We start from the raw sequence: 12190 nt of genomic DNA on the forward strand, positions 1-12190 counted from the left end.
TGGCATATAATTGCTGATAACAGTCTCTTATGATCCTTTGTATTTCTGTGTTGTCTGTTGTGATCTCCCAATTTTCATTTCTAATTTTATTGATTTGATTTTTCTCCCTTTGTTTCTTGATGAGTCTGGCTAATGGTTTGTCAGTTTTATTTATCCTTTCCAAGAACCAGCTTTTGGCTTTGTTGAGTTTTGGTATGGTCTCGTTTCTTTTGCATTTATTTCTGTCCTAATTTTTAAGATTTCTTTCCTTCTACTAACCCTGGGGTTATCCATTTCTTCCTTTTCTAGCTTTAGGTATAGAGTTAGGTTATTTATTTGACTTTTTTCTTGTTTCTTGAGGTATGCCTGTATTGCTATGAACTTTCCCCTTAGCACTGCTTTTACAGTGTCCCACACGTTTTGGATTGTTGTGATTTCATTTTCATTCATTTCTATGCATATTTTGGTTTCTTTTTTATTTCTTCTGTGATTTGTTGGTTATTCAGCAACGTGTTATTCAGCCTCCATATGTTGGGATTTTTAATAGTTTTTCTTCTGTAATTGAGATCTAATCTTACTGCATTATGGTCAGAAAAGATGCTTGGAATGATTTCAATTTTTTTGAATTTACCAAGGCTAGATTTATGGCCCAGGATGTGATCTATCCTGGAGAAGGTTCTGTGTGCACTTGAGAAAAAGGTGAAATTCATTGTTTTGGAGTGAAATGTCCTACAGATATCTATTAGGTCTAACTGGTCTATTGTATCATTTAAAGTTTGTGTTTCCTTGTTAATTTTCTGTTTAGTTGATCTATCCATAGGTGTGAGTGGGGTATTAAAGTCTCCCACTATTATTGTGTTATTGTTAATTTCCCCTTTCATACTTGTTAGCATTTGTCTTACATATTGCGGTGCTCCTATGTTGGGTGCAAATATATTTATAATTGTTATATCTTTTCTCAGATTGATCCTTTGATCATTATGTAGTGTCCTTCTTTGTCTCTTTTCACAGCCTTTGTTTTAAAGTCTATTTTATCTGATATGAGTATTGCTAACTCCTGCTTTCTTTTGGTCTCTATTTGTATGGAATATCTTTTTCCAGCCCTTCACTTTCAGTCTGTATGTGTTCCCTGTTTTGAGGTGGGTCTCTTGTAGACAACATATATAGGGGTCTTGTTTTTGTATCCATTCAGCCAGTCTTTGTCTTTTGGTTGGGGCATTCAATCCATTTATGTTTAAGGTAATTATTCATAAGTATGATCCCATTCCCATTTACTTTATTGTTTTGGGTTTGAGTTTATACACCCTTTTTGTGTTTCCTGTCTAGAGAATATCCTTTAGCATTTGTTGGAGAGCTGGTTTGGTGGTGCTGAATTCTCTCAGCTTTTGCTTGTCTGTAAAGCTTTTAATATCTCCTTCATATCTGAATGAGATCCTTGCTGGGTACAGTAATCTGAGCTGTAGGTTATTTTCTTTCATCACTTTAAGTATGTCCTGGCATTCCCTCCTGGCCTGAAGAGTTTCTATTGAAAGATCAGCTGTTATCGTTATGGGAATCCCCTTGTGTGTTATTTGTTTTTCCCTTGCTGCTTTTAATATTTGTTCTTTGTGTTTGACCTTTGTTAATTTCATTAATATGTGTCTTGGGGTGTTTCGCCTTGGGTTTATCCTGTTTGGGACTCTCTGGGTTTCTTGGACTTGGGTGATTATTTCCTTCCCCATTTTAGGGAAGTTTTCAACTATTATCTCCTCAAGTATTTTCTCATAGTCTTTCGTCTTCTTCTTCTGGGACTCCTATGATTCGAATGTTGGGGCATTTAACACTGTCCTGGAGGTCTCTGAGATTGTCCTCATTTCTTTTAATTCGTTTTTCTTTTTTCCTCTCTGATTCATTTGTTTCTACCATTCTATCTTCTACCTCACTTATCCTACTCCCATTTTAAAGATAAAGAAACTGAGTCTCAGAGAGACAAAGTAATTCACCCAAGATAAGTGATTCAGGTCACAAATGCAAGTCCTCTCTGTCCAGCTCAGTAATCAGAAAGCCGGACAGTACCTCTTGCTATGAGTTTGTTGAGCTGTTCTCACACACTTGGACCAATAATATTTGAGGCCACACCTAGGTGTGTAAAGAAAGGGGGCAGTGGTCAAATGTGGTCTCTTCTTGGAATCAACTGCAGATACCTTGTCAGTCCTAGTGATCATTTTGCTTATTCAATTGTTGTCCCTATGGCTGGCAATTGTTCCTTGTAAGTCTATCGTTTCTCTCTGGTGGGCCCATCCCTGAGCTGAGGGGAGCTGGGTACAATGAGCCTATTTGGGGCAACAAGTAAAATGCCCTGTGCTTCCCTTCTCTCTCTATAGCATCATTCTTTGCCTCCCTGTGCCTCTCTTTTGTCCTGCCTATTGCATAACATCAGTGTGGGTGCAGGGAATGTGTGAGTTGGCAGCAATGAGACTGTGGCGGAGGACACCTGCCTGATGACTTGTGCACCAGAGCAGGCAGCACTGGGCAAGCTTCCCAGGGACTGCTTTGCCATCACGCCAGCTCTGACCTGCACCTTCTGTTCTGTCTGAGTCACTCTCAGCAGCTTAAGCCGGTATCCCCTGATGGGTTCCTCTGGACAGAGAGGAGGGACACACCCCATCTTGAACCCCCATCCCTGGCAGTGTAGGAAGTAGTCAAGTGCAGATTCTCGAAACAGAGTCTAATCCAAGCTCTGCCACTTACCAACCATGTGAATTTAGGGAAGAAGCTTACTATCCCTGTCCTGTCTTCATCTGTATAATGGAGATACGTTTGTTTACCTCATAAGGTTATCACATGATAGCCTTATGGATAAATGACATAGTCCATAAATGGTGCCTAAAACAACATGTCTGTGACATAATTCTAGCACTCAGTAAATGTAAGTAGTATTTCTTTATTTGTTTATTTCCTAAACATCATTTATTAATCTGCTCATTGAAAACTGGCAAGATACATATCAAGAAGTTACCAGTTGTTATGTCTAGATGGTGGAGTTTCAAGTGACTTTATTGTCTTATTTTTGCTTATCTGTATTTCCTAAGCTCTCTGTAATAAACTTCTTACTGTTTTAATAAAACAAACTCTCAGTGAGGATCTACAGAGTGAAGTGGACTGGTGGGTACAAAGCAAAGATATGACTGCTGTCCTTAGTGGAGTTTAAAGTCTATGGAAGGAGATAGATTAATGATGTAATAAGAGGAATGCAGTAATGCTCAGGGTGGGCTAAGGATTGAACTAGTCTCCCTCAAGTGGCACCTGGCATTACAGAAATGCCACTGGGTTTTCCCCAGGAGTCTTTGTGTCTGATCTTCACTGATCTGGAAATAGGAAAGTAAGATGATGCACATAGTCAGACAAAAGAGCCACTCCTTTAATCTATCCCAGCACCCAGGGGGCCGAGGATGGAATTGTGGAGATCACTTTCTAAGGCACCTATTTCTAGGGAAGGACATATTTTGAAGAAAAAGTTGAGAGTCTTTATATAGTACCTCTTACAAAGGGCAGGTATGAGCCCAGGTTGCAAAGTAGCATGTTAAGTGGAATAAAGAAGTAACTTCCTGTTTCTTTCTCTCTCCATAGCATTATTAGCATCATCATTATTCTGGCTGGAGCAATTGCATTTATCATCGGTTTTGGTATTTCAGGTATGTGATTTCCTGCATTACCACGATCCATCCACTGCTCAACAGTAAGTCCCTAATCATTTAATGTGTAGAATGGCAAGAACACAGGGCCTGAACCCAGAAAACCTCAGAGGAGAGCCCTGGTTCTTCTACTTATTGACTGTGTTCTCTGCCCTTTAGTCTTTTAACTCCCCAGACCTCAGTTCCCTCATATATGATGTGGAGGAAATAACATCTTCATCACCAGGTAGTTGAGAGAATCAAATGGAATGTCTCTTAGACTGTTCTCTTCACCAGACAGTGCTGAAGATATCATTCTGGGATCATAGCTAAGTGCCTTGGCTGAGCCATTCTATTAACAGTTGACCTGAGTAGATGATTCCTTTGTAGTGGGGCTTCAGCTGAAGTGTTGAAGAATATCAAGTCTGCAAACACAGCGTTCTTAAACAGAATACTTACTGGTCATAACTGCTGTTCCATGTGGGAAACAGACGTCACTGTGGCATGGATGGTGACTTCCAAAGGCAGTCAAATGATCGCAGTTGCAGGAACAGTTCTCTCTTCTGTGTAGGCCACGTCTCAGGAGCATCTATTATGGATGCCAGATTAAGACGTTGAGTGAGTTAGACCAGCAGCTGTCCTCTCTGAAGCAAGTCATTTGCTTCATTTCCCTTGAAGCGCCTGACTCAGGCCAACACATTTATTTTAACTTAGACTGTGGCCAAAGCTGTCAATTGATAACTTTAGTTCTTATAGTTCCAGCTGTCTTTTCTCTCTGTCACTCTCCTCCAATATGTGTGCTGCCACTAAATAGTAATCACAAGGCCTAAATGAATAGAACTCATTCATTTGTAGATGTGTTTACCTAGAGAAGATATTAACATCTTTCTCCATTTTCTTTATCAATAAAAATGTGTATTTTGTCTTTCATCTATTTTTCTAATGGGTTATCTTTTTCTTTTTGATATGTAGGAATTATATGCTGAGTGCAATTTGGTTATATGTATTGAGAAATCTCTTCTACTTTCTGGCTTGCTTTTTCACTCTCTTATTGATGTCTTTCAATGAGTGAAGTTCCTAATTTTAACACAGTCCAATTTATCTTTTTCTTTATACCAGTAACTTTTTGTAAGCAATTTGTTTAAGATGTCTACCTATTCCAAGGTCATAAATACTTTCTTCTAGGTTATCTTGTGGAAGCTTTAATGTTTAACCTCTCACATTTATATCTATAACCATCTAGAAAAATTTTGTGCATGGGCAAAGACGGTGGTTAAGATGGGTCAAAACACTATCCTTCCCCCACTTCTCATTAGAGTTATTTTTATCATAAGTCAAGTATCCAAATGTGTATGGATCTGTTTCTGAGCTCACTAGCTTGTTTTATTCTAATCTTCTTTTATAATTTGTTTTCTCTTTATCTTATCTCTTCCTATTCCTAATCTTGGGTGCTCTTTCTCCCCAAACCCTCTGTCATCTTAAAATAGATTTACAAGGTGTTAATTAGCTTTATAGTAGTTTTGAAGGAACGAGGTTTTGGTTTTGGTTTTATTTTTACTTTCTCTGATTTCCTTATTTAATTAATTCTAGCTTTTATCTTTATTAATGTTCCTCTTCCTGCTTTGTTTTGCTGTCTTTTAATTCTTTTTTAAAAAGTAATGATCCATTTAAGTTCTTTTTTATTTAAAAAATCTTTGTTGAAGTATAGTTGATTTATAATGTTGTACTAATTTCTGCTGCATAGTAAAGTGACTCAGCTATACACATATGTACATTCTTTTTCAAAAAAAAAAAAATTATTTTCCACTACGGTTTAAACCAGTAGACTGGATATAATTCCCTTTGCTATACAGTAGGACCTAGCTGTTGCTAACTTTTAATTCTTTTTCTAGTATCTTAAAATAAGCACTTTACAAAACAGTATGTCCAGAAAGCCAATAAATAGATCCTAGTAGATACTGCCATTTTGTTTTCCAAAGTGATTTACCAAGTTATTCTTAACCAGAGGTGTATGAGGGACCCAGTGCGTCACGTCCTCACCAACACTGGATATTGTGGAATACTGCTGTGATTTTAACTTTTATTTCCTGGTGGCTGAGAGACGTATGTTTTCAGATGAGAAACATAATGTTGAGCGACAGAGCGAGACACAGAACAGTACATTCTATATGAAAGACGGGGACTTCCCCGGTAGTCCAGTGGCTAAGACTCTGAGTTTCCAATGTAGAGGGGGCTGGGTTTGATCCCTGGTCAGGGAACCAGATCCCAAACATGTAGCGACAGTTCCTTGAATACAAAGAAAACTCTTTAAGTGTTTTTTGAATAGACAAGTGGACAGAGGCATGGAGGGGTAAATACATAGATAGAAGTTACAGTTCACTCAGTTCAGCCATGAGCTACCAATAGTATTAAAACCCTACCACCAATGAAAGGTTTTCTGCCTTCTTTCTACTTCATAAAGTAAAAGCTGGTTATTTTGGATTAAATGGACTGTTTATTAGTTTAACACTATTTAGTTGGCTTTTTCTCAATTGCCTATATTAAAAGAACCATAACTGGTGCCTGAGAGCATGACACTACCACATTTTAAATGAGTTAGATAAAATGTTAGCTGGATTAATATACTAGACAATGAAATTAAGCAAACAGCATTAGGTAGATGATGGTGGTGGTAGTGGTGGTGATATTTTTCAAATCTTTTTTGTGTTCGCCTCATGGTGCCAAATAACTTTGCATATATTATCTGATTTACAACTCACAACAAATAGATAAATATTACTATGTACTGATTAGAAATTTGTGTAAAGTTGCACACAGCTAGCAACCAGGCACAAACACATAATTGCATTTCAAATCCTGACATTTGCTTCCAGAACCCACACTCCCACCCATTGCCCTATACCCATGATACACATGAAGAGCTGTAACACAGAAGGATGTTTTCTGGTGTACCTTGCAGGCATTATTCCTGAGACCACAGATTATAAAGATATTTCTAAATACAGAAAAAAAATCCATTTCTTTGTAACTTTCTTGAGGCTGTATAGGCCACCTTCTCATAGGCATTCCAGCATTCCACTACTTCCAGCATTCCACTCCTTCTGAACTCTAAATATGGACCCCAAATGCATTTGAGGTGGTTGGTTGGGAAGAGAGGCTGAGCAGCTTCCATCAGGCTGGTTTTAGGGCAGCCTTCATGGATGACCCTTTAAGAAGGAGGGAGATGCCGTGGAAAGGCCCCTGACTATACTCTGCTAGTCTCTGTGCTATCACTCACCCCATGGGTAACTTTGAACAGCTCTGTGTGGTAGAAACACTTAGAGATCGGAGTTGCTTTAATCGCAGGGATAACACTGTGTATCCTTTGGGATGTAACTTAACTTTCTAGAACCTCACTGGTAAAATAGTGAGAGTCATTGTGGGAATTACATGAGAAAGTGTTTATAAAGTGCCAGACACATATATGTGTAATAAATGGCTGCTATTATTGTTTACATTGATACCATCAGTGCCATTAATAATCTGCTATTATTAATGCATTCACACAGCACTTCCTAAAACTTGAACAATTTCCTGGCCACAGCAGGCAATTCCTCTGAAGTTAGGAAATCCTGGACAGGAAGTCACAGGACACTCCCTCCTAATGATGCTCCATCTTTGGTCACTGGATAAAACAATAAGACATGTGCTTCTGGCATCAAAACATAAACATTGAAGTGGTTTGGAAAGAAATTGATACATATTATTTTTTTCACTGGAGTCATCTGGGAAATTAAATAGATGTTGACCTTTCTTATACTTCTTTTAAGGTTTTTAATTGTTTTTATTTTTACATGAGGAAGGGATACTGTTTCTGTGGGTAGGCTCTCCACATATCTCAATCTGGCCCTGAATATCAGCAAAATGTGATAGAAGGAATACAGACTTAGAGCTTCCCTGGTAGCTCAGCTGGTAAAGAATCCACCTGCAATGCAGGAGACCCCGGTTTGATTCCTGGGTCGAAAAGATCTGCTGGAGACAGGAACGGCTACCCGCTCCAGTATTCTGGCCTACAGAATTCCATGGACTGGGAAGAGCTGGACACCACTGAACAACTTTCACTTTCAGGCTTAGGAAAAACTCAGACAAGACTGAGTTTGACGCTGGCTCCACTACTAGCTAGATATAGGGCTTTAGGCAAGCCATTTAATCCCACAGAGCTTCTTTACCCTATTCATAAAATAGGTAGAACAATATAATTCCTACATCTCAAGGTTGTTATCCGGCTTAAACTGAGTCACTGCAAGGATTTAGTAAAATATTTCTTTCCTCCTGCTGTACTGATCTGCAATCTTTCTAAATGATTCTAACTAATAATGGTCATCAATACCATTGATTTAAGGTTCAACACGTGGCAAGTCAGGTACCATGCTAAGCTGTTTACTTACACTGTATCATTTAGTCCTTTCAGGGACCCTCTGAGGGAGCTACTACTACTAGCATCCCCATTTTACAGATGAAAAGAATTATGGAAGAGAGAAAACAGAAAACTTGCCCAGGTCTCATATCCAATAAGTGGCAGAGCTGGGACTTGATCACCCACAGCTTGATACCTGTTCTTACCCGCCAGGCTCTGCTGCTGCTTCCCTATTGGTCAGTTTCTAAGTCATGTTGACTCTGTGACCCCATGGACTGCAGCACAGCAGGCTTCCCTGTCCTTCACTATCTCCTGGAGTTTGCTCAGATTCATGTCCATTGAGTCAGTGATGCTATCTAACCGTCTCATCCTCTGCCACTCCCTTCTCCTTTGGTCTTCCATCTTTGCCAGCATCAGGGTCTTTTCCAGTGAGTCAGTTCTTCGCATCAGGTAGCCAAAGTATTGGAGCTTCAGCTTCAGCATCAGTCCTTGCAATGAATGTTCAGGACTGATTTCCTTTAGGATTGACTGATTTGATCTCCTTGCTGTCCAAGAGTCTGTCAAGAGTCTTCTCCAACACCACAGTTCAAAAACATCAATTCTTCAGCACTCAGCCTTCTTTATGGTCCAGCTCTCACAGCCATACATGACTACTGAAAAAAACCACAGTCTTGACCATATGGACCTTTGTGGGCAAAGTGATCTCTTTGCTTCTTAATACACTGTCTAGGTTTGTCACAGCTTTTCTTCCAAGGAGCAAGCATCTTTTAATTTCATGGCTGCAGTCACCATCTGCAGTGATTTTTGGAGCCCAACCTGCTTCCCTACATTGCTCCTTTCACTAGCCGGGCCCAGCATCCTTTCTAATGTTTTCTCACAAAGCAACTGTTCTCCACCCTGCCCTTTTCTCTGGCGAGAGTGGCACTGACAGGTGCTTCCCCAGGTGCCAGCAGTGCAGGCTTAAGCCTATTCCACATTTCCACCATGTGCTATGGTGCCCATCCAGACAGCTGGCTGCAGTGGATGCTGAGAATGCTGTCTATGCTATTGGAAGTCACAGAACTTACTGAGTCATTTCAAAGGAAAGTTCATTTTCTGAGGTTTCATCCAGTGGTATTGAGCATCCCAGAATCATAATTTCTATAAAGAATCCTTGCCTTGAGCTCAGCCTGGTGCTCTGTGACAACCTAGAGGGGTGGGATTCGGGGTGTGGGGTGGACAGGTGGCAGGCACAAGAGGGATGGGATTATATGTTTACTTATGGCTGATTCAAGGTTTCCCTGATGGCTCAAATGGTAAAGAATCTGCCTGCAGTGGAGGAGTCTTGGGTTCAGTCCCTGGGGCAGGAAGATCCCCTGCAGAATGGAATGGCTACCCATTCCAGTATTCTTGGCTGGAGAATTCCATGGACAGAGGAGCCTGGTGGGCTACAGTCCATAGGGTTGCAAAAGAGCTGGACACGACTGAACGATTAACACTTAATGGGTGATTCACCTTGCTGTGCAACAGAACCAACACAACATTGTAAAGCAATTATCCTCCAATTAAAAATAAATTTAAAAAAAAAGAATCCCTGCCTTGTGTTACCTATATCCCCACTTTCCAAGAGATTCCTGCTCCTACTGCAGATGGCAGTTAAACAGTGCCCATCCATGTGAAAACAGAAAGACCCCAATTTCAGCTTGCTGCCCTCTAACAATCCTCATTTTGCATGCAGACCAGAGCTGTGGTAGTAATTAGCCCCCAGGAGCTAGAGAATTCATTTTCAGTGAGTGGTTGAGGCTTCTGACTTTAAAGAGGTTTGATGGAATCTTAAGAGACCAGTGGAATTCTTAAAACCCATGCCTGTTTAACAGAGTTTTGTATCAGTAGATCCAAAACTCTAACCGTCTCTTAAAGTCATTTTACCCTCAACCAGCCACACAAGAGCCCCTAGTGTTTAAGAGACCTGGAGAGTCACATTAGACCAGACTGTGGTCCTAGAACATAGCTCCTTGAACCAATATTTGTTGGCCAAATTGAAAACAGATTTCTTTTTGAGAGAAGCAATATTTGTATGGTATTGCTTGCAAATTAAATTTCATTTTATCACTTGTAACCATCATTTATTCACCTAACAAATAAGTATTTATTGATTGCTTTCTGGGTGCAAAAGCAACGCCTAGGTCCTCAGGGTTTTTAAAATTCTCACTGGCTTTTATTCCTCCTTGATTTGCTACAAGGAGGTGGGGATTTAATCAACACTGCACTCATTCCATCTGCCACATCTTTAATGCAACCTTAAATGAGCTAGAGCTGGCAGTGAGTCCCTGGGGCACTCCACAGCTGCCTACTTTTAATCATTACGTTTTCTAAGAGATATTTCAACAAATTCTCCACCTGTGGGCTCAAGGCCAACACATTAAAATTAATTTGGTAACATAATTACTGAACTACGATAAGTCATTACCATTTCATTCTCTCCATAAATTGTGCTAATCATGTACTTTTTCTAAAAAGTAATTTTTCAATTCAACTTTAATGGGACTTTATAAACTACAATCAAATTTACCCTTGCTCTAAAATAGTTACATTTGCTTTATGATTTTATTGAGAATCATGGTGTATTTTCATTGCTTTTTCTTTTTTCACTGACTCATATTTCCCCAAAATTTAGATGGAATAATCTTGCCAAATGTTCCTTACTCCTACAATCACTTTGGATAGAATCATTATTTCAAACAGTGTCTTGATTTCAACTGATTTTCATTCATTCATTTATTCGTTCACTCAACAAACATTATTTTTCTCTGTAGAAATAGCACTAGGCACTTGTCTTAGTTTGCTCAGGTTGCCATGACAAAATACCATACGCTGAGTAGTTCCAAGAGAGGTCCCCTGGCCTGTTGAAGCATAGAGCTGAATAGCACTGTGGTCTGGTCTTACTGTAGTATCCAAGAAGTCTGGTAGCCTTCCTTCATTGTGTCTCACTTTTCTATACCCTTTGGTTTTTTCTGTACCAAGCTGGCAGTATATAATCCTATCTCTATTCCTGGCTTCTGTTGTGGTGGCTATTAAAATCCATGAGTCATACATATCATCTCCTTATCAAATGGATGTTCACCCACGTCCTGAGTGCTATCTTCAGAACAGTCTTCTCATTTTTTGCAATATTAATAGGCTGAGAATTTTCTAAATCTCAGTTATGGATCCTTTTTGCTTAACAATTTCTTCTTCAATTCATCTTTCTCCTTTCCCATATTTTAGTATAAGCAGTCAGGAATAACCAAGCCACTCTTTCAACAGTTTGCTTAGAAATCTCCTCAGCTAAGTATCCAATTTTATGGCTCACAAGTTTTACCTTCTACAAAACACTAGAACACAGTTCAGCCAAGTTCTGTGCCACCTTCTAACAAGGACTGCTTTTCCTCCAGTTTCCAATAACGTGTTCCTCATTTCCCATCTGAGACATCACCACATGGCCCTTAACATTCACATTTCTAGCACACACCTTAAAGCTCTTTCAGCCTCCACCCTTTACCTAGTTTCAAAACTTCCTCCATATGCTTATTAGGTACTTATTATAGCAGCACCCCCACTTCTCAGTACCAAAATTTATCAGTCAGGGTTCTCCAGAGAAACAGAACTATTAGGGTAGGTGTGGGTATGTGTGTGTGACGGGGGGATATAGGGAGGAGGCGGGAGAGAGAGACAGGAGAGAGAGACAGTGAGAGTGGGAAAGAATTGGCTCACATGATTGTGGACTTTGAGAAGTCCTAAGATCTGTGGTTAGCAAGCTGGCTGCTAAGTCGCTTCAGTCGTGTCCGACTCTGTGCAACCCCATAGATGGCAGCCCACCAGGCTCCCCTGTCCCTGGGATTCTCCAGGCAAGAACACTGGAGTGGGTTGCCATTTCCTTCTCCAATGCATGAAAGTGAAAAGTGAAAGTGAAGTCGCTCAGTCGTGTCCGACTCTTAGAGACCCCATGGACTGTAGCCCGCCAGGCTCCTCCATCCATGGGATTTTCCAGGCAAGAGTACTGGAGTGGGATGCCATTGCCTTCTCCATAGCAAGCTGGAGACCCAGATAATTCAGTTCCAGTCTGAGTCCAAAAGTGTGAGACCCAGAAGAGCAGACGGTGTGGTTCTAGCCTAAAAATAGGCAGGCTCAAAATCTGAAAAAG

The 12190-nt window shown here is 40.1% G+C and overlaps 1 protein-coding gene across 1 annotated transcript in view; it reads left to right on the forward strand.

Annotated features, from left to right (window-relative positions):
• VTCN1 (V-set domain containing T cell activation inhibitor 1) overlaps positions 1-12190 on the forward strand; it is a 72921-nt gene that overhangs the window by 42028 nt on the left and 18703 nt on the right. The window contains exon 2 of the mRNA XM_040230943.1: positions 3589-3653. Within this exon, the coding sequence (XP_040086877.1) occupies positions 3589-3653 (65 nt within the window). The remainder of the gene's footprint in view (positions 1-3588; positions 3654-12190) is intronic.

The sequence above is a fragment of the Oryx dammah genome, unplaced genomic scaffold (genome assembly GCF_014754425.2).
Source record: "Oryx dammah isolate SB20612 unplaced genomic scaffold, SCBI_Odam_1.1 HiC_scaffold_28, whole genome shotgun sequence".
NCBI classification, from domain to species: domain Eukaryota; kingdom Metazoa; phylum Chordata; class Mammalia; order Artiodactyla; family Bovidae; genus Oryx; species Oryx dammah.